Genomic DNA, 24,172 nt, shown 5'->3' with positions numbered 1-24,172 from the left:
GCTCAATTGGAGGCCGACTGACTCCCGGTGTTTCAGCGGAGCGGCTTTGCTCTCTCCGTAAAAGCCCGTTTCTCCGGCTCGGCTCCGATTCTCTCTGCGCCTGAAAATCAAACCCCCCCCAACTCGTTCCGCCTTTTCCCTTCCTCACGCGAGTCTTCCCTGATGTTTATTCCTCCTGGCGTGTCCTCGCCGGCACCAAGCCACCGATTTCACACGTTTTTTTTATTGGCTAATTTGACTGTGCTCTTGCCAGCAGCTCAGACTTGAGCCAGGGGTTTCGTAGGATGTCGGAAACGGTGCTACGGCCTCTCTGCTGGTGTTGCTGCGAGAGCAGGTGACGGCTAGGACTTAAAAGCGTCTTCCAAGATGCTGGTGAGATCTGCCTGTCTCTTATAGTGCCAGCGGGGGGGGAGGGGTTCTTTAAGAAGAGGGGCCTCAAACATGGCTAACATTTGCACAGCAGTGGCAGTCAGGCGTGACGTCTCTGGGCTCTGAGGTTTGCGCTGTCAGGGCGGTAGAAATTAAACCTGGCACTGCAGAGCAGAATGTGCTGAAACTCATCAATTCCACATGGCTAGAGCGCCAAGGGCCTATTTATAACCCCCCCCCCCCATCTCCCACCCACCTCCTTATTTCTTCTTCTTCTTTACCTGGTGCACATCCCTGGCTCTAAACACGCATCCGTAATGATGAATACGCCGGGGCGGGACGTTCCGACAGGGCATCAGTCAGGACAGGAAAACAAACACGCACACGCGCCCCGTCAGATCGGCGCGCGGCAGAGGAGGGATAAGGCCGACGGAGGGAAAGGCTGATGGAAGGGTTTGGGGGGTGTCTCGCCGTGAAAAGCTCGCGGCGGGATCGCAGCCATCAGTCACCTCGCCAGGAAACAAACAGGAGCAGTCAGATAGATTCAACTTGTACAAAAAGGCCCAACATGGAGCTGAAATATGGAGCCTGACTGGTAAAACACTGCCACCCATCTTCTGGGTTTGTTTATGCTGTCGTTTACTGAATTGATGGTATTTTAGGATTTTTTTTTTTTTTTAAGCAGGAGAGCTTTCATAAAACAGACTGATGGCTTTTTTTTTCCTTCCAGAAATGTTCAGGTCATATTTTTTTAATGTTAAGATGCTTTCAAATACTGCAGGTGGAAGCAGAAAGACAAATCCTGTTTGTGGAAGACAAAGAAAGAACTGAGAGACTGACTTTCACTTTGAGTTTGTTCAAGCAATGCATGAATTACTGCCCCTGCTATGTGACAAATCTTCAGCAAATAATTAATTTAAAGTTGTAGACATCAACAACAGTTTAAAAAAGATGGACAGTCTACTGGCTGTAGCTAGAAAACCATCCTGAGTTATTATGGAGTCAGAAAGACTAAAGACTCCAGCAATCTTCATCCAAAGTGATGAAATCAACTCACACTGGCAGCATTTTCATTACAAATATACACAAAACTTAGTTGATATTCCGAATATCGGAAAAAAAAGCCCCACACTTTTGCAATTTTGGAGTTTCCATTAAGTAAGAAATGCAATTAAAATCACTTGTGAATAAGTTTGTTTCTGAAATAAGTCCTTAGACAACATGCCCCATTATGATCCTCAATCTACTTCCTGTCGTTATCTTCTGTATGGTTTGCACCAGTGGTAACATTTGGTTGTTGATGTTGTGACTCGTGCCATGCTAAAAATTACTTCTATTGCTGTTTTGCAAAATAAACATGCTGCGAAAACATTTTTACTAAATTGCCATGTTTCCATTATGCAAATCTATTTTCGAAATGTCAAATTGTACCATTTGACATTCGAATTGCGAACAATTACTGACATCTGCAGCTAATATTGTGTCATTTTGTTCTCAGAGAGGCATCCACCAGCCGAAATCGACACCTAGACCCGAGTCAAACCATTTTCACGGAGCTCTGTGCGAAGTGTTGTGTGATTGGTCAGAAGTTTGTTAATGTACTACATGCAGAAATCCGCACTCAGGCAGCAATGGCTTTAGCTTTAACTGGGCTAAAGCTAATGGCTTTAGCTTTGGGTTTAGCTGATCCACTTCCACTATCCATTTTTTTGTATCCAAGGGAGACTTTGAGGACCGTTTATTTGACGCGGAAAAGAATTATGTACATTTGTGCGATTCTTCACTAAATATCTATTAAAATAAGACTGTTAAAAGGCTAAAGACTTTTTTATGACAATTGCAACATTGAGACAGTCTGCAGAAAAGTGTCATGCTATCTCCATCACCGTTTCGTAAAAGCTGGGGATGCAGTGAAGGAGTGGGAACCCCAGGGTTGGATTCTCGTACTTCTGTTTGATTTTAAGTCTAGTTCACCCTCAGCTAAATGACTAATTTGATTTTCCCACCTTTAAAAAAGTCACGGCCTATTTTTGTGCACACTACTTGCAAAACTGAATCTTAGGCCATGCAGATTATTTTATTGAGTCCTTTTTTTTTTCTTTTTTTTTTTTTTACAATGACATTTGCGGTTAAAAAGAGCCAATTGGCTGCTGGACCTTCCTGTCTGTCTGGGCCATAAAACCTGCTTTACATGGCTGAAACATTACTCAATATATTCAAATGACGTTCAGGGAAAAGGATAAGCTCATAAGGCAGGAAAACACCTTTTTCTGTAAGTTTTCGTTGCGAGTCACATATTAACTGGAACATTAAGATCAAATGAAACAGAATGAAATATGTTGCAAGATCCACTATCTTGGGTCAAAACTGAGAGGAAAACTACTTCATTAGACTCCAGCTGAATGTTTCAAGTATCAAGGCGACGTCGCTCCCTCTCTGTTCATTTTCTATGGAACTTGTGCAGCGAAGCTACAATCCTATGCCATCCTCCAGCACAACCAGCCAGCGAAATATGTGGCTGTGAAATTTTGTTAATGCATGGGCAAGCGACGCGACACAAGTTGAAAAATGTTCAATTTTCGTCGTCACCGCTGGTGCGGTCACTGTAGTGTTGGGCCACCACAGTTTACGGAAACTGTGGTGCTGCTGCTGTTGTTCGTCGCTCCCCATAAAATGTGAACTGACTTTAGGTTAGGATTAGTCATGTACTAGTAATGGTTAGGTGTAGTAAAGATCAGGCTATAGGAATGAATGAAAATAGAGTGGAAGTCAATGCAAAGTCCTTGTGAAGATAGAAAGACAATGTTTGTAGTGGAAGTCAATGCAAAGTCCTTGTGAAGATAGAAAGACAATGTTTGTCTGTGTGTGTGTGTGTGTGTGTGTGTGTGTGCAAATCTGAATGAGACTGGAAACGTGTGTGCAGATCAATTATTTGTCACCCTGGGCTTCATGGTGCAGTGGGAAGATGGACACAACATGGTCCAGAATATATTGGATATTATATTTAACTTTGATTAACTTCAATGAATAGCACATAAACCTTACAGTAATGAAGGTGTATAAACAGTATATGAAAAGAAGTGCTTTAAGTGTGGGTCAAAGAAGCTTTGCTGCACTGAAGTGAAAAACCTCTGGAGAGGCAGGAGACATAAGAGCCTCAAGGAAGGTATTATCTAATGTCCAATTACACTCCTACGAACCCCCTGCATCTGTCCCCCTCCGCTACGTCTCTCTCTCTCCTCACTTCTACCTTCCTGCCTCTCACCTTCATTCGCTGCTCTTAGTATGAAGAGGACACAAGTGATAAACCTGGAGCAGAAAGCCAGTGGTTTACATGGCCCCAGAGCCCATTATGTTCCCCACAATAGGCTGGAGGCCCGGACGTGCCTTGAATTGGTAATGGCCAGGAGATCCTGGGCCTGGCCTGCTGCTCAATGAGCCTGACAGTGGAGCAGCAGACAGACATTAGAGATACTTCGTCAGCCCAGTGCGGAGCAGTCTAGTGGCAGCCGGGGGGGGAGACGATGTGAGAGTGGGAGTGACAGTAGGGATAGTGTCGTAAATGCCCCTTACATAAGGTAGGGCATGAATAATAACGCAAAGGGAGTATTCTGAGCCAATTCCAAGGTAGGGATCTGGTTTACTGCCACAGAATTACGAGTCTATAATGTATGATGTACTGAGAAATCAACACTAGCTTGCCTTTTAAAACTGTATCAGACTGTATGAATGTGCTGCTCACTCATTCTGACACCACCTTCCCAAGTTAGCCATCCGCTCAGGCAATCTGTACCTAATAAGCCCAAGGTTTAGCCCGTGATGAAGATCTGTCTTCATTGAGCTGGAAAAGCTGTAGTGCCGCCAAGCATTTTTCCTAACGGTGCAGTCCCTCATCTATGAAAGTGCCATAGAGTCCCTCAGACAATTAGGCAGGGAAAAGCTTTATGACCGTTAGACTCACTCAGTGAGCGGCACTCTCACACCGCCAGCACTGCCAGGAGCGCTGGCTCGTGCAGAAAGGTAATTACGGAGCCTCTCATAATGACACGGAGGAAGCTTGCGTCATAACACCCACAGCCTTTTATCATGGCGCTGTAATTAATTATCATCCTTTACTCTTTGATTCATTCCACTATTCATAACATATTCATACATTCAAGAGAAATTATCATTTCCTTCAGGAATTAATCAAAAAAAGAGGAAGAACTGTTCGCCCCTCGATGGATCATCAAAGATGGAGCTCGTCTACCTCCTGGCGTGGAAATCGAGCTCCGGGTGAGTCACTGTGGAAAAAGATCTCCGGCACTTCAACACAGACTCCTCCACACAGGTCAAATACGCTACGTTTGACCACAGAAGTTTGGAGATGTTTTTGATCATTAAGACAAAGATTTTTTGCAAAGTGCTACCAGGTTGTAGTGACATCCTGGTGGATGCCACTGTGTGGAAGTTGTTACTGGAGGAAGATTTAAAATGAAATATTTCAGTAAAATGCATGAAAATGAAATCGAATGAAAGACAAAAAGTAGAAGCAACTAAGACAAAGCTGTATTTTTTATTTATTTTTATTTTTTTTGCAAAGGCGTGTTCCCTGTTTGCCACGCTGTTGCAGCTGTAAGCTAGGCTTTGATGGTTGCTACGTCACCATTTTGTACTTATTGCATTACAAAAGTGAAAACACAATCTTTAAAATGTAATGTGCAAATCGTATCTTCGTTTAAAGTCACTCGAGATGTTATTTTACACAATCTTCTGTTGTATGAACACACACAGTGTGACGTCACCTCTGTGAACTAAAAATGATATGTATTTTAATGCTGGGACGTAGACCCACTGGTACACATATTCAACTGCAACTCAGTGAGTTCAAGGATCTAAACATTGTGTATATGACTTGCCAAAGTTCAAATTGAGCATCAATATGGAGAAACGGGGTGTTAAGTTGCTTTGAATGTGCCTTGATTGTTGGTTCTGGACAGGCATTTCAGAAAATGCTGATCTGGGTTTTCACACACCATCGTTGCTCATGTTTACAGTGAACGCCCCGAAAAAGAAAAAGAAAAAAAACCCTTCAGTGAGTGGCAACCAAAATGACCAAAATGGCTCGTCAGTGTCAGAGAAGAATAAGCACTCTGGTTCAAGATGACTGAAAGCTGACAGTACTCTGAATAAACACTTGTAGGTGCGAGGTATGTGAAATATGAACACATCTTTGAAGGAGAGGAGGTAAAGCAACAGAAGTCAACACAGATGCCACTCCTGTCAGTGAAGAACAGAAAACAGACGCTACAATTTACACAGGATCCGTTGACTCTCCACGACTCAATTTCAGTAGAAACACGAAGATGATAGGATCAGAATTTGATATGAGCAACACGACAGCATGGATCCAAATGGCCTTGCACCAATGATTTAGACTGCTGCTAACGCAGCAATGTGTGAAATATTTTCTCAGTAAACTTTGGGCCTTTTAGTAACAACCAACCTAACTAAAGGGGCACACATGGTCGGATCAAAGTCACGTGGTTTTCGGATGTTCGCTTTCGCACAGACCTTTCACGGTCTATAAGATGCACCAAGCCCAGCTCTCCCTCCCGCCTCAATAACGTAACGGTGTTTTGCCATGTGTGATTTACAACAGCACACCAAACAGCGATCATGGCAGAGAAGAATGACTAATAGGAGTACACAAGTTTGGAGAAGGAGGAAATGATAATTGACTGGCTGGAAAATCTAATTTTACTTTTCACGTTATTGGAAAAGAAGAAAAAAAGAAGAAAGGATGGACGGCGTCGGTGATCCGTTCTCCTTCTGCATCGGACCAGAACTGAGCAGGGGGAGTTTAATATTTCAGTACTTCCCTCGTATTGCTCCTCAAAATCTGCTCTCTGACAGAAAAAAAAAAAAGAGTCCTGACTATCTGCGCTACCTGACGATCCGTCCTACTTTGCGCATACATTCAGAATGGCGACTACTGGAAATGATGCTGTTTTCTACATAAATAAACACAGCTATGAACACACAATAGGTTGGCATGGAGAAGAGGGTGAAGAGGGGCAGACGACATGAGGCAAAGAACAAGATGATGCGATTTTCATCAACTGCGGCAACGAGAACCGATTCTGGCAGTTCAGCTCGACCAGACAGAGCCCTTTAGTCTGCATGTGTGTCCCTTCAGGGCCACCCATCTACCCATCGTCTGAAGTCATGATAAGCCACCATGTAAATGAAGCTAAAATCAGCTCCATCTGCTTTCTTTCACAATAAAAGTTTGAGATGCAGTAGAATGGAAAATTCACATCCAAAGCCTCAGAGGAATCGTTCTGACAGCATGTTGAATCTATGCCATGAGGGGGATCCGTCCTGCTGGGTGTACCCAATAAAGTGGACATTAAGTCTGTAACGGCACGTCAAACATTTTCAAAAATCAAAGGTCAAAAATTGGCTACAATTTCATCAGTGCAACTCATACAAGTAGACATGTTTTTGAGTATGAAATCAGATGAAACTACGCTGCCATTTTCTGGTAGGTAATTTAGTTTTGAGGAGAAAAGAAAAGCTGCTGCATCTTCAAAATGCCCCTCATGCTCTCAAAGAGAATGAGCAACAACTGCAAAAACAACAACATAAAAAACAATATCTAACCTCACACCATCCCTCCTCAACCTCAGGGGAAAGAATGGCACAGTTAGACTCGTAAACAGGTGTCCACCGGCCCCCGGTTCGCTGTGCTTTAATAGCTGTTTGATGTTTTTGATGTCTAGTCAGCTCGATCGTACCTTGCTGCTTGATAATGAGGCCCAATAATGATTCCTGAGCTTAAGGGGTTAATGGTATGTAACCGGCAGAGCTGCTAATTACACGTTACAAACTATTTATCAGAATCTCCATCTGCGCAAGCACCGCGGCTCTCATTGTGCACGCTAAATTACTCCACGGATTATCATTGTAAAGCAAGTTTCAGTAATTAGGGAACCATACTGCTGTTTTCTTATTCTGAGAGCACCAAACGACATCAAGAGGAGAGGAGAAAAATAGAATGACTTGTTAATTTGGGCCCCGGCGCTCCGGATGCGAGGCGGAATCTGCCTCGTTGGAAGAAACGCAAAAAGAAATCCGTCACTGTTCTTTCTTTTTCTCCAATCTGTCTCGACTAAAGGTTTATCCTGAGGGGAGTTTTTACCCGCCAAAGTGAGAGGGAGGTGTAAATTGCATCGAGAAACCCACAAAGTCTTTGGCGAGGCTGCTTGGTGTGCGTTCAGCGGGCACAGAGAAGAAGTCTGAGCTCTAGTTCCGCAAACGAGCGAGGTCCGATGGGCGCCAGCTCTCCCGCGGCCGGTTATTTGAGAAATAACCGTCACATCCCTCGGCCCCAAAGGTGTGCCCAGGACCACAGAGACATGTACCAACTCCACTTCCGCTCTGTAAATTTTTATTAAAATCACCTTCATTATAAGACAGTGTTCATTATAAAACCAAAAACTCCGGTCTCTCAGGGGCCCCGTGGATTAATAAGGACAGCGGTGTATTTTAAGCCGTAAACTCAGCTCCTCACTGTCCTTAATCTCCTTCCTACTTCACAAGGCCAAATTAACACCTCTCCTCAGCTCTGACGGGACCTCATTAGCAAACTTCCAGGGAAAGAAAAGAGGAGAGCGGAACGAAAAAAAAGAGGAGAAGAAGGAGGGAAGCGACCAATGACAGCCACCAGCTCTGGGATTAACCCTTTCTCCTCCTCCTGCTCGGCGGAAAAACTAGGTCGGCAACGTGTTTCTAATCAGTCGCCTGGTTAGTGATAATTAGAAGGCAAGATTGAACGGGAGAAGAGAGAAAAAGTGGGTGGGGGACGCTGAAATAAAAAAAAAAAAGGAAAGAAAGGGAACCTGTCATGTTGCGAACACTTCAAAGGAGCCGACTTCTCCTTTAGAAGTGGCATGATGAGGGTCCAAATACCACGAGGCGCTCCTCTGGGCCTCCGAACCCAGGCTGAGGAGGAGGGGTTGACGGAGAAGCGAGGACCCAGTTTGTTCTCACACATATGTATCCACACACACACACACACACACACACACACACACACACCTGTACGGCGCAGCTGCGGGGGAGCGTTAGCCTACTCCCAACCACGCAACCTGTCCAACTCCAGCCTCCTCTTCACACTCGCCCCCTCGGCAGCAGCAGGTCGAGGTCCCAGCGCTCACGCTGAGGTCGTGCAGACTACTGCTGGGTAAAGTTCACAAGCCTCTGCAAGCTGTTTGACATTACCAATAAGGTCAAAGTGTATCAGAAAACACCAGAGGATTACAGTGTTGTGGTGCGCCATGTGGCAGGCGTCACCCCCCCTGACCCAAAACCGTACGTGTCGCAAAACGTGAATGTTAAACGGCTCCTTCTCCGTCTTGGAAAAAGAAATATACACAAACAAACACGGTTTTCATGAAGTAACATTAGATGCTGAACTTTGAATTTAGTGTACATTTTCTATAATCTAGTAGGGCTGAAACGATTAATCACGATGAATCGATTATTGAAACAATTGTCAACTAATTCAGTATTCATTACCCAGAGTATACAGACTAAAAAAAGGGACATTTGCTGAAAGAACAAAACACTCAGAGCAATAACTAGGCCAAAACATACTGCTAACATGTAGAAGTTAGAAGTAAATTTTAGCTGAAGATGCATCCTTTGCAACTACATAAACTAAAAGAACGATGTTCGCTATTGCATTTTATGCAATGAAATGTTTGTTTTAAAAAGAAATGGAATTGTTTGTTTATTTACATCTTTTAGCCAATCAATCAGATAATCATCAGAATAAAAATATTACCAAAGAAAACTCATTATTTGAAGCATGGTGGTGGTAGCGTCATGCTAAGGTTCCGTTTCACTGCCAGCGTTGTTGAGGTAGATGAAATAATTCAGACGGAGGATTAGCTTCAACTCAAATCAACAAGTTTGCTGAAATTTGTACACAATAGAGGATAATAATAATCACATCCCAATAGTTTTTAATGGATATAGTCATCTTATATCATGTACCTTGTTTGGTTCTGACCCAAAATCTATGGAATACTCTTAAAGAGGGACATAAACCAGGAAACCACAGGATCTACCAAAAAGATGCTACAATTTGACTAAACTGTGTGGTTTCAATGCATCAACCAAGTGTCAGTGGTAGCACACCTGTAATTTACAGTTCAAACTCATGTAATCTTTTCTCATTTTTAAGAACTGTTGATGTTTGCTTTGTTACCAGCCTGCATAGAAAAACTCAAGCTTATAAAACCCCCCGAAATGACTGATTGGTCCCAATGATAATTGTACAGGAACTTCTCATCTGTACAGTCTAGTACATGAGTGTCTCCTCAGCCTGCGTGTGCACTTATCAAGTTACACAAGAGAGACCAAGAGGTACCCAGAGAGGCCTGCAGCAAAACAGAAGATAAGGGGGGAAATAAATAAATAAATAAATAAATAAATAAATAAAAATCATTGCTCATTATCAGCCATCTATTTTATCTACTATAAGGCATCTCTCAAATCCCAGTTGTCAGACATCAGTGGTGTTCAAATTAATCCTCTGGGTTCCCGTTTGCGCAATAAAGACATGGACGGCTTGATTCACATATTTCTGCAACTTTACAGTCGGGAGTAATTGAGTTAGCACAGAAATGAGCCACAGAGCCGTGGCAGGAGAGCGTGGTGTGGACCACGACGGCCGCCGCTCGGGAACGGGGCGGCTCGGGCACAGTCAATTAGAACGCATTAAAAAGGAGCTGCCAATAATCACTTCCAAGAGATCTGAACAATCCATGCTGAGTGTTCTCATGTTTACAGATGATAGGGCTTTCAGGTTGGCGCTGAGCGGGAGTTTAGAGGTGGTGGTGGGGCGGAGGGGGAGTTAGGAAACGAGACTGGAAACATATTTGTGGTATCATTTCCATAAGCCTCTGCTTTGCGGACCATAACGCGGCTCGCAAATGTGATTTATGACCTTGGTTTAATGGCTGGAGCACAGTCTTCGTAGGTATCGGATGACTTTTTCAATATGGCGACGTCAGAGGGGGGGGCACGGCGAATGCACCATCTCAACAGGAAATGAGGGCTTGTCTCAGCCAAGAAAATATGAGAAGCCAGATATCTGATCATCTAATGGCAGATAGATGCTACTTCACTTTGACAGAAAAGGCATCAGTCAATACGCACTAGATGAGCAGCAACACGCAAAGTACGCCATGGATTTCTCCCTCTATCTATCAAATCACTCGCTGAAGGAGCGCCACGGTCTGTTTCTGGTCAATGTTCGCACAGCGTCCAACAGGAGAGTCTCCTTCGACTGATATTTGTGGGACGGAAACGTTGGAAGTCGTCAATAACTACTACTTAGTGGTCTCTCCACTCTGCAGTGTGTGTAATCCAAGCAGAGACATGTGACTCACCTGCGCCTGGAAACTCTTGAGAACAGGTGCCACCATCTCCCGGACCTCCTATGCACGCACGCACGCACACACACACACACACACACACACACACACACACGCAAACACAAAAAAAGGAAACTCTGTCTCAGCAGATTTTACGGTGCAGATGCTCCACCTGTTCAGGAATCAGACTGGCCCCTGGGAGGCACAAACAGCTTGCTAAGAAAGTCTAAAACACCTCTAAGGTCCCGGCGATGTCTGTAGTTTCGTAGGGCGGAGGGTATTAGTGGTAAAACTGAAAAGGGTTTGGGTGGGCATGTTGGAAAAGTGGGGCTTTCCAATAGCTTGATTTAGAGCTCAGAAATCCTGACTCGTGCAAGCTCTCACAGCTGCAGGTAAGGGGATTGTGCTGCCAGTGGTGACAGCCTGATCCCGTCTTAAACGCCTGCATTATACCGACAGGATTCCGGCTCCGCGCAGAGATAGGCAGGCGGCACGGCAAATAGCCTCAGGGTTCATTTATAAAACATAAAAATATTCTCTTTGACTTCAGCCAAATGTCAATAGATGATTATTTCAAAGAAAATGATGATGAAAAAGGACAAAATCATATCTGTACCATGCATAGATTTAGCTTTCACTGCACTTAGTTTAGGCAAGCCGTTTTTTTGTTTCTTTTTTTTCCTTAAAAAGTAAGACGGAACAAAAGTGACAAGTCTTACTGTAAGGCAGAGAAAACAAAAAGTTGATGCGCAGATGGCATCTCAGCAGGTGTGAGCACTGTATGCAGAACAATAATGACATTTTAGTTTTCCTAATGCAAACTGACATTACAGTCAGCTGGGTTATCAGCTTCTGATCTGACAACTGACTAAACTAGCTGACACGTTGTTATTTTGCTTGTAACAGAACCTCTTGCTTTAATACACCTGCATAGTAACAGCTCAATTCAGTAACTGATCCGTTTGCCAAAATGTTTTTTTTATTTTATCTACCATCAAACAAAGCATTTAGATGTAGGTTTGGTGCCCAAAGGAAAACATGGGGCTGAAAAGCAGTAAAAACCCAAATAAGGTTAGTGTGGAATGAAGTAAACGAATTAAGCTAATATTTGTTTCTGATGATTGCATTATTCTCGACAGGTTGTCTTGACCACTAGTTTAGGAGCAATTTGTTGTGATACAAGAGTGAAAAGTATTTGGCATCTTCAGTTTTACTACAAGGTGCCAATAAATGCTACACATTTTCAATTTCAGAACTCGGTTGCTGTTCCTGTAAGTCTAAGCTAACATTATCCCTGGGTAAAAAGGTGAGTTCTTCAGTCTTGATGTCCTGCTTTATCCATGTCTGAGACAAAGAAAGCTAAAAGACACTGCTAACTGGGCATATTTAAAATGTTTATGATGCAGCATTTTTGCCACTCACCAGAACGAGGTAATTGCGAAAGAGTAACAGTAACATCCACTGCGAAAATAAAAGTGAATGACTTGACTGTATTAGCCACTAACAATTAGCCGTTAGCGGCAAACAATGAGCATGTCCTCGGAGCTCTAATTTGGTGCTAAACTAGCAACAAAGGGTTATTTCATTCTTTTTAATAAGTCTGGACTTAGCAGGTAGTTCAGTGTCTAAAAACTTAAACTGAGCAAACCAGTACCAGAAACCACCACCGTATATATTTGAAATCCTGATATATGGACCAGATAAACCTGGATTGATCTACACTGCTTCTGACTTTAAATCTAATACGATTTAAGTCTGACTTCTGAGAAAAAAGTCAGAATTGTTTTTTTAATTATTTATTTTTTAATTAGTGGCCCTAATGCTCTTTAGTACATAACCAATGAAGTCAACATTTACAGTAAAAGTCTGCTTGTTCTAGCTTCTAACAGATACACATTTTTTGTGATTTAATTGTGAGTGAAGTCAAATTCAAAGCCTCTTGTGTTGGCATAAAAATGAAATATTAAAGTTTAGCTGAAAACTTTATGAAAAAGATAATAATAAAATATTTTTTACCTACTTCTAAGCAGAGCTTTCAAACTGATCATTAAAGTCTGAAAACACTAAATTTTACGATAGCTGCATCTATTCTTTTTACCGCTTAGGCACAGAACAAAAAGATGTAATTTAATGAAACATGTGCGATGGTAGGTGTAGAAGGGATTTCGTTTTCCCTTAGATTCAGGATAGTTTGCCACTTACTGCAAATTCGCATTTGTTTCAGCTGAAGAAATTTCAAAAATACCCCCAGTAGAAATCTGACATTAATGTTGGATCGGCATCCAACGTTGATGACATCGGGCCCAATATTGAAAAAGATTCTAGATCGAGTATCTGCGACAATGTTTGCATGTTTGACAAGATGGTCAACCTTTTGTTTTTGTCAGTTTCTTATTTATTTTATGGTGGCTGTTCTTCTCCTAATTGCACTGACTGAACAAATTTAAGTTGTTTTTCCATGATTGTCCAAGCTTGTGAAGCTGTTGGTGTATTTAAGTGAGCTGTACTGGTGCAGAGTTATCGAATAAATTTGCAATTCAGTACATTTGTGTCTGTGTTTAAAATAAGAAAAATTTTAAGCCAAATCAGAACTGTTTTTCTGTTTTGGATCAGTACTGACCGATCCTTGGATATCAGTATCGAAAAAGAAAAAGCTGGATCGGTGCATCCCCAGGTCAGACAGCAAGGTAACTTTTTCATTAACTGCTGCTTATGATTTGGAGTTAAATCACAATTTGTCAGTCAAAGATGGAGGCTAATGCAAGGCCTCAGCATCCAAATCTTAATGTCAGGAGTTATCCGGTGACTATTTGTGAAGTATCCGCGCTCCCAACGTACGGCTCTTTAATGCAGATTTTTCCAAAAGCCAGAGATAATTCCCCATTGATAAGCGCACGCGGGGGCTTAAGTTGCACCACCTGAAGTAGGCAGCCGGTACCTGCTGAGGTGAAGATGAGGAAAATGACACATCCTGGCTGAGATAATGGGGGGCAGGGTGCTAGACTCACCTCAGGGACATTTCTCTTGAACTCCCTGCTCAGCTCCACCAGGTGCTTGTGGGAATGTTCGCTCTCCTCCTGCCGACTGGCCAGCTCAGACGCGACAGAGTTCAGCTCCCTCTGCAAGAGCACGAAAACAGAAAAGAGAAACGTTGAGGGGGGAGAAGAAGAAGAGTGAAGAGGCGCCACACTTCCACACTTTTTTTTTCTTCTCTTTTTCCGTTTTACGTGGCCTGTCGAAGCTCATCCGGCACACAGCTTAGAGAGTTTACATAAATAAAAATACACACTGCTGAATATTAACAATGTAATCCTTCATGATCTCACAGCAGTAATACTTACAGCTAGCCCTGGCCCATAAATAATTAAGCCAAAATAAATCCAATGCCTACAGTAGCAGAAGGCCTTTTAGATAATCAGTATTTGAAATAATCGATATGCTTGCAACGGCTATAGAGCGCCAGTGAGCAAGTGGGACGAGAGGGAGGGGGCCAGAGACACAGAGAGAGAGAGAGAGAGAGAGAGAGGGAGGAGGCGGACGAGTCGCGTGTAGAGACCCAATAACCTGACAAACACCCTTACCAACACACAGCTTCCTCCTGAAATAAAACATTGTTTTATAAAATCAGCCCAGACCAGACTGTGGAAGGCACCGGGTTGGGTTTCTGCTGTAATCACCACAGCTTTTGAGTCTATTTCCAGTCTCTTTCCCATCCCCCCTCTCCCTCCAACCTGCACCAATCCTTATATTGATCCTGCATCGATTTCCAATACATGACAACAGCCTCCATGGATTTAACCAAATGACCCTTCTGCCGCAGCAGCAGCAGCAGCAGCAGCAGCAGCAGCAGCAGCCCTGATCGCTATTCCATTAATGCTCCAGCACATTGCTTGTTTACATCTCTGTGTTATGGCAAATCGGAGCTCCACCCCGGCAACGCGTGTGATCCGCCATTCAAAGCCGTCTGCGTGGCGGGTCCTTCATCAGAACCTCACATTCATGCTGGACTCAGCTGCTCAGCACTCTGTCCGCAAATCCGATATTATTGATCGGTCGTCCAATTCCTGGCCCTTTCAGCAAACGGAAAAAAAAAAAAAAAAAAAAAGGAAAACATTCCAACTCTGCTTTTCTGTGCTGAAAGCAGGAATAGCATAGACAACTGGATATTGGACCCCGGCTTCGTTCCGACTGCGATTATCAGTAATTGATGAGGAGCCTCTTTTGTAACTGCTTGGCTAAAATAGAAGAAAGTAGGGTAGGGGATTCAATTACCACTGCAAATTCATATATGACGCTGGGAAATTAAATTGACTGTGTTTTAATTAATCTGCAGTCTTAGTTAAAGGCGGTTTAATAAATCATCTCGCAAAGCAAAATAAGAGAAGGAAATGGAAGGATGAAACTTTTAACGGCGGGGCGGAGCGGGGGCCTCGTGGGATGGCGAAAGTCTGCCGGTCAGAGAAGCAGCCGCTAATTGAAGGGCTGCCGGTTCAAGTCCCTGAACAGGCAGAGCAGACAACGGCTAAAGTGAAGATAAGCGCAGTGGCAAAAAGTAAGACGTGCTGAAAAACTATTCTTCATGTTTGAAAAAAACTGGGTAATTTTCTACAAGCTTTTTTGTTGTCAGTGGTAGAAATTTATGGGCCCTTTGTAACAGTAGTTAATTTAAATAACATTGATTTTATATGTGAAAAAAAATACAGTTAAAAAATTGTAGACTGCTTAGTTTTTATACACTTAAATAAAATGTCACACGGACGTTGCCATCTTGTTTACGATGCATTCTGGGTAGATGACGAATGCTAGGTTGCTGTATTTTCCAGCATTTTTAGTTTCTTTAACAAAAAACTGGTATTTTGGAAAGAATATTGTCGTACTATAACATCTGGTCAATGTAGAAGGTGGTGGTAATGCACCCTTAAGTTGTTGTTCTTGCATTTTCACAGGAAGAAGTCGTCTTCTTGTAAAAATACAGGACGACAACGACAAATGCTAGGTCCCACAGCGCTAGCTCCATCCAGCACAATTTTTCCACACAAAGACACCGTCATAGTCTTTCCAGGTTATCTAAAAATAGATCTCATGTACATACAGCTTTTATTACAAAAACACTTGCTGCACTTACGAGGAAAACAAAATAAACTTTTATTGAAACTTCAACATTCATCGGCTTCATTCATTAACCAAATTAACTGAATATATGCAACATCTGGAATGAACTATAATTTCAGATCTTTTTTTTTTAGTTTGTTTATTTAATTTTAAAGTGCAACACACAATCTAAGGATTTTGGAGAATCAATACACCCATTTTGAGCCGCATGTAATATTAACAAGGGAAAAAATAGATACTGCATGACGGACTCGTACCATGGTGGCAGGAACCAGTCAGGTTAAAAAACAGCCCCTGAAAGTTTGGGACTTCTTGACTTATCCCAGCCACATGTGACACTAAAACTCTGACATCTCATCTGTCGTGATTAGCCATTAATCCTGCTTTGCAGTACTTCTTTGGATTGGTCACTTTGTACATCATTTGCTGCTTTGGTTGCATTTGTGAAAATAGGTTGGGCTCATCTCTCAGTTCTTAAACTATGAGATGGGGGATTAGCATTCAGCAAGAGAATGCAATGGATCTTCACCTTTCCACTTCTTTCCCTGTGCTCTCACCTTTTCTGTACTGCACACAAGAGGAAAAAACAAGCACAACCTGAGCTGAGACGACATAAAGATGGTTCCTCGCCTAGCTCTACAAAGAGAAGTGGTATTCAAGGCAGCAAAGCAAAATGTAGAGACTAGAGTATCTTGATACATTTCCACAAAGTGTCTCAAAATATTCTAACAAGTTGAGTGCTAGAACTGAAATGGAAAATTCACCTGTGTATTTCAGAAATATAGAAAATTACTTTTAGGTGCTAGGGGAGTTTTTACTGCTCTTGAAGGGATATTAGGATATAAAACAGTGAGACAGACAAAGTAGGTACTTGCAGGATCAGTCAGCTTTGGTCTTTCAGTGACTTAATGACAGGGAAAAATCGAGAATACCCGATTACCTGATTTATCCTGTAACAGAACTAATTTGTTCAAACATAAGTAGATTGGATCAATGTGTTGCATTAGACTTCTTGGCTATGAAACTGAAAACGTGTAAATGAAATTATAATACCCAGAACTGTAAAGCTTAAAAGTAGAAACTGTACAGATGGGCTGCAGTTGAGTGAAATAAGTCGGCAAAACAACAATCATGTTATGACAATCTAGATTTATATTAGACTTTTCCATTGTGTCTGACTAATAGCCTGGAATGTGAAACCCAAAGTCTCAATTATCCGATATTATTTCTATCCTCAGGAAACCCCAAAAGCCTGGATAAATTACCAATTAACCACAGAGGATAACACCCCATCATACCATTGCATATATTCCGTGCATGTCAATGGTGTAGACGGATGAACTGCATTAGGTGAACGAACAACATCCCACCATTGCCTTCCTAAGGACTGAATATTGTAGCATACACAACTTTATCCCTTGATAAGCCAAGCTGTCATGTTTTTTTTTTTTTTTTGTTTTTTTTTTTTTGGCAAGGTGGAAAAGTTCTGTGGTACAGTCCTCAAAACTCTGAGATTCCAGATGTATGGTACATATGACAGAGCAATACGCAATAATAATCAGCTAAACATGCAGAGGAATCACGAATTCTCTGAGTAGCTCCAACTGACAGCAGCCTGGCCTATAGTCTGATTAAACCAGATAAAAATGGTTTTACAATTCTACTTTGTGTAAGGCATTGAATGTCCATCTCCAAATCACCATAAAAAAATAACAAAATTCTAACGCCATGACAAGAATTTCAATTCCAATTCGATTTATTTATAGTGCCAATTCACAACAGACGTCCTGTCAAGGCACAAGTCATTTCTGTTCAATTATACATCCATTCCAGTTGATCTTACTAATCGAACTGTGTATTAAGTTCAGTTCATTATTCAAAGTAGTTAAAAAAAATCCTACTCCTTCCACCCAATTCACAGTTTCTATACAAAATGGCAAAGCATCAAAAGTGACATTCATAACTCATATGTGCACTTGCTTCCACAAAATGCACTTCATCTCTTCACATTTGTATTCCTGTAAAACTGCGATCAAATGTTGATAGATTCTCAGACTGGGATTGAAAACAAACTCCCAAGCTGAACTCAATGTTAGTATTTTACCATTTTTTTCCCCAAATAAATCAAGTCAGCAAAAAACAGTGGGTCTCTTCCAATTTAGAAGTGAAAACAGTTTTAAAACGACTGGACACCGTCACCCTATTTCTCAACTGAATTCCTAAGTATCCAAATACTTGGCTAGCGTGGCATTCCCTTGAATAGTACCGTCACTGAAAACGGATTTTACCACACGGGATAAGGCGACGGGACTTTATAAATTCCTGTTAGCCCTTTCACAGTCCATCTGGGATGAGCCTAGCTGGAGATTAGAGAGGGCTTTCAGAGCAGTGGGCAACCTCTGCGGGATTCAAATGGCCCCGGACCAGCTAATCTCACCAAGAGAAAAATTCCTCAAGAAATGACGTTGAGTGGATCTTTTTTTCTTCTTCTTCTTTTTGAACTGCTTAAGATATAACAGTATGGTGATTCTAAGTCTGCCGGTGCTTCTGTGGCCTCTGTGTGGAGCTGGTTTCAGCTCGGATGATAAGGATGCTGGATGCTCATGCAGTATGCAAGCCAAACAGTGCAATCATTGTAGCATGGTTATTCTGAAAGCATCCCCACAGTTTCTAGACCATTATGAGGGAGGGGAGCCTGGGCAACAGCCCATCAAATGAAACCTCCTGCCTGTCCTTCTGGAAAGAAGTGAGGCAGAACAGGCTGTTTGGTTGTCTTGCTACGGCTGATGATGGGAGGAACTCCGCAATATAGTGCTGCTGAAATAGTAATGCCGTCTCAGGAGGCGAAACTACTAAGATTTTTCCTCTCCTCTATAATCAGATGTGATACATTTCAATCCACAACAAGAAGTAGACCTCTGATGAGATTCACTTATTTGCCTTCACTATGGAGAATTTCCTCTTTTTTTTTTTTTTTTTACAATTTTTTAACATGAACATCCAGATGTCTTCCTCAACTCCAAATCGAGGTGAGTTGCAGAAAGCTGGGCTTCTCAGAAATCGTTTGACAGGTTTTAAGAAGGACAACTGGGAGCAAATTTTAAGTGTGTGGCAGTCTGGTCAATACAGAGCCCCTGTCATTAAGCCTCTGCCAGTCAAACATCCAGCCATAATTGATGAGTTTCCTCTGGGGAGGGTGGAGCTGTCATAGGGACCGGAGGGGCAGGGACGAAAGATTACGAGCATGGAACCGGTCCTGTTGCGCTTGAGTCAATATGCCAGGGGAAAGCAATTTTAGACTCTTGACTCTGAAAACAAAGACCAAGAAAACAAGAAGATTATTGGGTTTTAAACGGATAGAGCAACAGTCTAAGTGGACCTGTGACTGAATGACATGTCAGAAGGAAATATGCTGTGACTCTGGGAGTTATTTGGCTTGGTTAAAAGAAAAGCAGCCAGAGATGAGCTGTCTTCTAAAGTTTAAGTTAGTATGAGCCTTGGGTGGGAGCTTTAGCCTTGAGATCCTGAATTTATGTTTTATCTCATATTTTCAAATAATAAATGAGTTATATTGATGATGTTGACTTATACAGATGTTTACAGTGTTTCCTTTGAAGAGTTTGTGGTACTCTGTAGAGCGTTTTGTAGGGTCCGCAAGAATACTGACTGCCATTGACGATGATGAAGCTAGTGCTAAACTTAAGAGATAACTTTTAATATGTCTGGACTGCACTCAGTCATTTCCAGCCCAAACTCTGAAATACTTTGATCAAACCTGAACTGGATAATATCACAACTAACTTTGGTTTGACGAGCTTAAAAGCTTATATATTCCCCAAAATATTGCTGAAATCTCTTTATGTGAACCCAGTAACATGTCCTTTTATATTCTGTGCTCAGTGTATAATTATATACTTATATTCCTCCATTTTTTTCTGGAGATGTTGGCATCCAACACTAACTAACATGATAGAGCCAGTTAAGCATCTTAATCTTAGTAGAAATGCTGGACTTAAAACCCAGCAGAAAAAGACGTGACAATCGGTGCCAAAGAGGAGTTTTGTTTTAGCTAAAATGCAGCACTCACTTGTGTAGCAGCGCAACAGATTTGACATTGATTCATTAAACCTAGTGCATCTTGATTACATCTATACTCGTAAGCTATTTTCTGGCCTTTCTCAAAGACAAACCATAGAGGAAAATGTTGACAACTAGAGAGAGGGGGGCGGAGGGGAGAAAAAAAACTTTCCAGGTACTGCAAAAAATGAGGTAGAGTGAGTCTCTTTTGTGTAGAATAGGCATGGACAGCACAAATTAAAAGAGAAGGAGAAAAAAAACAGGAAAGAGGAGGAGAGAGGGGAAAATGCAGATGGGGTATTATTTTTCTTTTTGTATCCCATTTAATTGCAATCATAGGCAGATGTCTGAAAGTGTGACAGCATCAGCAGAATTGCTGCTGAGAGCACAAAAATCTTTGTCTAAAAATAATCAGACATTCTGTGTGCTGCTGTTTGTTATAATGGTAATCGATGCTGGAGGCTTTGAATTCCATCAATTTATAGATCCACTCTGTTCTGCCTGGTGACTGAACTGCCTCACAACCCCCCGTGCTCCCTCCTCCCCCCACTCGTGCACACACCCATTCAACGGCGCACACTCTTGCACGCAAGGTCTCGCAACAAAAGAGCTCTTTGGTACACATGTGCTCTGACATCTGTACACTGGGGGTCTGCAGCGAGGCAGTGAAGGGGTCGCTCTGTGATTAAGATAAGTGTAGTTTCCTTTCATATGCTGTTTATTGCATCCCGTTCTCTGTGAGGCACAAGACTGTCTATGGCCGCCTCAGATTAGCCCCACATCGCAGACGCCACATTCGAGAGGGTGCGCTGATCAATAAATCAAATCACCGCAATCAATAGTCCCAATCACTGCAGTCTAGTCTGGACTCAACATTATTACTGGCAGGCCCCCCGCCCCCAGTCGCAGGGGAGAGGAGGCAGGAGTTTGGAGAGGGGAGAGCGGGAAAGGCGTATATTGGCGTCTGTCCATAGTAAAGATCCAAAATGGATTCTTATCTGGCCTCTTTCGACTGAGCAGCAGTTGAAGGCACAACAAATAGACTATTTCTATGCATGCGAGTGTGTACGCTCTCTGGACCGTCCAGAGAGAAAAGGGCGGGAGAAGCCTCTGACCTCTGTGACCCGGCACTGCGAACGCAATCGGAGTAAGCGGCTTTTGACAGGCACAACATGTGGGAGGTCCGCAGTCACCTGGCATCTCTCTCCATCTGCTTTTTTTTTTTTTCCAAAGTGCAACCGATCTACTCTCCATCAGAGCAGAGAAAGCTGTTTTAGCTCACAGCAGCATCAGAGTACTGTCAGACCACACCACACTCAGGACAAATCCTGAGTGCATTTCATCCCCAGATTTTGTCTCAAACAGCTGCAAGTTTCAAAAGGATGGCACTCAACTTAAAGTACCATGGAGACACAGAATCAGAAATGATAGAAATATCTTAACAGTAAAACAACCACTGAGGTGCTACGTACTGCTCTGCTAATGCTAACTAGCTAAAACCATTGAGAGACCACACACGACGGAAAAACATCTGAAGTATAAGGTTTGGTTGTGGTGTGTGATGTGGAGCAACACGCCAAACGTAAACTGATTTCAAGGCCGTTCACCAGAAGCCCAACTCGTTTGTGTCAAAAAATTTTAACTTACTAAAATTTATAGGTGAAGCCTTATTGGTGAGCACCCCGTCACGGTTCAGTGTGTCAATTATAAACTATGGATGCACAATATATTGGCACCAACATCGATATTGTCCGATATTAGCCTTTAACATAACGGTATCGGTCCGATAAATAAAACCGGGCCGATATTAACAACCAATATTTATTTCCATATTCCATCCTAAAATCTCGGTAAAGTAAAATCTGATTCCACTCGAAATAATAGTAGTAATAATAAAAATATTTAAAAAAATAAACACAGCCTGTAAAATATCTATTTTTAAAATGTATAAAATGCTATACAAATAAATATTTGTGATTTTGTGTATAAAAAGTGCAGAACAGATACGCAGTAGTTTTCTTGGTCTTTTTTCTCCAAAAGTGTCAAAACAGTACATAAATATATATAATATTGGTAAATATCAGTTATCAACCAAAGCAGCAATATTAATATTGGATATCGATTTCGGCCCAAATTTTCATGTCGGTGCATCCCTACTATAAACCTATGTAATGTGTTTCTACTGTCACTGGTGTATAAAAAAGAAAAAAAGCTATTTAAAAAAAAACAACAAAAAAAAAAACAATGCTAAGCCTGGCAAGTAAAGCCTGGTGGGCCACCAGGCTCATAATACACTGGGGGGACCCCAACGTTTACGTTGCCTTGCTTTCTGATTGGCTACACGTCACATTCAACGGGCTGCGTTCTCGTTTGTCCCCGGGGAAAAACACAGCCAGCAGGAATATCTCTTAAGATTATCATGGGAACCATGTGGACAACTGGGTTGTCCTTAAGATTGTCGGAAGGGAAAAATCGCCATAAAAGAGAAAATAAATGTAATCGTTATGATCTGAATGCAGTCATTGGGGAGAACACATTTGCTCTGTTCTACATATTCAACTATAAGTTGTAGTCTTTGCAGATTCTGTCAGTGAGGAAGATACTCCAGATCAAGTCAAAGGTCACATGGATGGCTTGTTTTAATTGTAATTGAGCTCATTTTTATACCTTCCAAACTCAAAAATACCATCTATTCCCAATTGGTTAATGACCCATATGTAATTGAAACAACACTCTTCAGGGAGGATGCTGTTACTGAGTGAGGAAAACTCAAAGTTAGTCACTTTTAGTAATATGTGTCTCACCAATAAAATCAGAAGAAGCACAGATATTTACGAAGCTATTCCTATGGGAACAGTAGGAACTGCCTCTATAGTCCAGCAAAAGAGAGCGAGAGAGAGCAAGACTTAAAACAGATACGATGACTGATCAGAGAAAATCTCCTTGCTGAAATATTTTAGATGTATTCCTTAGAATATCAATAGACATGTTAGGTTTGGAAATGTTGACAACCTTTTGGAAATCTCAGATCAGTGAGACTGTTGTGAGGATCTACATCCTCTAGAATAAACACACCCAGACTGCTTTTAAATGTAAATGTAATTTGGCTGTAAAGTAAGTCCAAATCATTAACCCTCCACCCCCTTGCAGTAAAAACAAGAACAAAACTGAGACAAAAACAAACAGAAAAAAGAATTGAAAAACCAAGCAAAGTCTAAAAAGACAAGGCTCACAGTTATTTCTACGCTGTGACACAAATGTTTGTTTCCCCACATCTTAGGCTACTGCAGAGTCTGCACCTGTCCACTCTGCAACAATTACCACTGGCTGAACTGTGCCGAAACATGTGGGCACCATGTCGGCTGTCAGGAATTATCTACAAAGCCGAAAAGAAATAAATCACATTTCACTCTGACATCTCTCAACTCTGGACTGAAAAGTCTGCAAGAAAAAAATAAATAAATAAAAAAAATCACCCAAAAATAATTAATCCCCAGTCAGTCAGGCTGTCTTCAAACAGCATGCTAAATCTTACAAAAGGATGGAGAAGCGCGTGAGCGTTAAAATCATCAGCGAAAGGTGACTGGTGTTGTCAGCCATTATTCGTCATACCCTGCTTCATTCAGAGAGTTTTTAGCGCCTGATGCGCCGGAGCACAGCCTACTTGTCAACACTTCTCCCTCTTTAATTCTAACATGAGCACTTCAACTCTCAGACGCTCGTTTTTATTTATTTTTCTTTTTTTTACTTCTTGCTAATGTAACGGTAGCGCATCTCCGTATGATCGGGGAGGCTCTTAATTTCATTTATTCTTGAGTCTTTTTTTTCTTTCTTTTTTTTAATAGTATCAGAAGATCTCAGGAAAGCATCTTATTACAGCACTTTCAAACAATCCCGTATCCGCGCCGGATCCCATGAATAACTTTAAATGTCCCCCCCATTAGAAACTTCAAATTACAATCTATGACTGAATGCTCCAAACGAAGCCCAATTACAGCACCTTATATCATCATTAAGTCCCACTATTGTTCTGCTGCTTTCAAACTGTGGTTACAATCAGGGTGTCTATTGTCACTGTGTGGTACATGCAGGGTGACTAATTACACAGTCCTATGATTCATTAGCGGGCTGGTGGGTTAGAACCTGGGAGAAGATGCGATAACTTCAGTCGGCCAAATGAGGGGAAG

General features: G+C 42.0%; 1 protein-coding gene across 1 annotated transcript in view; it reads right to left on the bottom strand.

Annotated features, from left to right (window-relative positions):
* Positions 1–24,172, bottom strand: part of cux2b (cut-like homeobox 2b) — a 134,136-nt gene that overhangs the window by 56,422 nt on the left and 53,542 nt on the right. Inside the window, exons 2-3 of the mRNA XM_016661065.1 lie at positions 13,805–13,915; positions 10,812–10,859 (exon numbers count right to left, since the gene is read on the bottom strand). Of these exons, the coding sequence (XP_016516551.1) occupies positions 10,812–10,859; positions 13,805–13,915 (159 nt within the window). The remainder of the gene's footprint in view (positions 1–10,811; positions 10,860–13,804; positions 13,916–24,172) is intronic.

Source organism: Poecilia formosa, unplaced genomic scaffold (genome assembly GCF_000485575.1).
Source record: "Poecilia formosa unplaced genomic scaffold, Poecilia_formosa-5.1.2 Scaffold309, whole genome shotgun sequence".
Classification (NCBI taxonomy): Eukaryota; Metazoa; Chordata; class Actinopteri; order Cyprinodontiformes; family Poeciliidae; genus Poecilia; species Poecilia formosa.
Note: the sequence above shows the minus strand (reverse complement) of the source record. Positions and strands in the feature narration are given on the sequence as shown.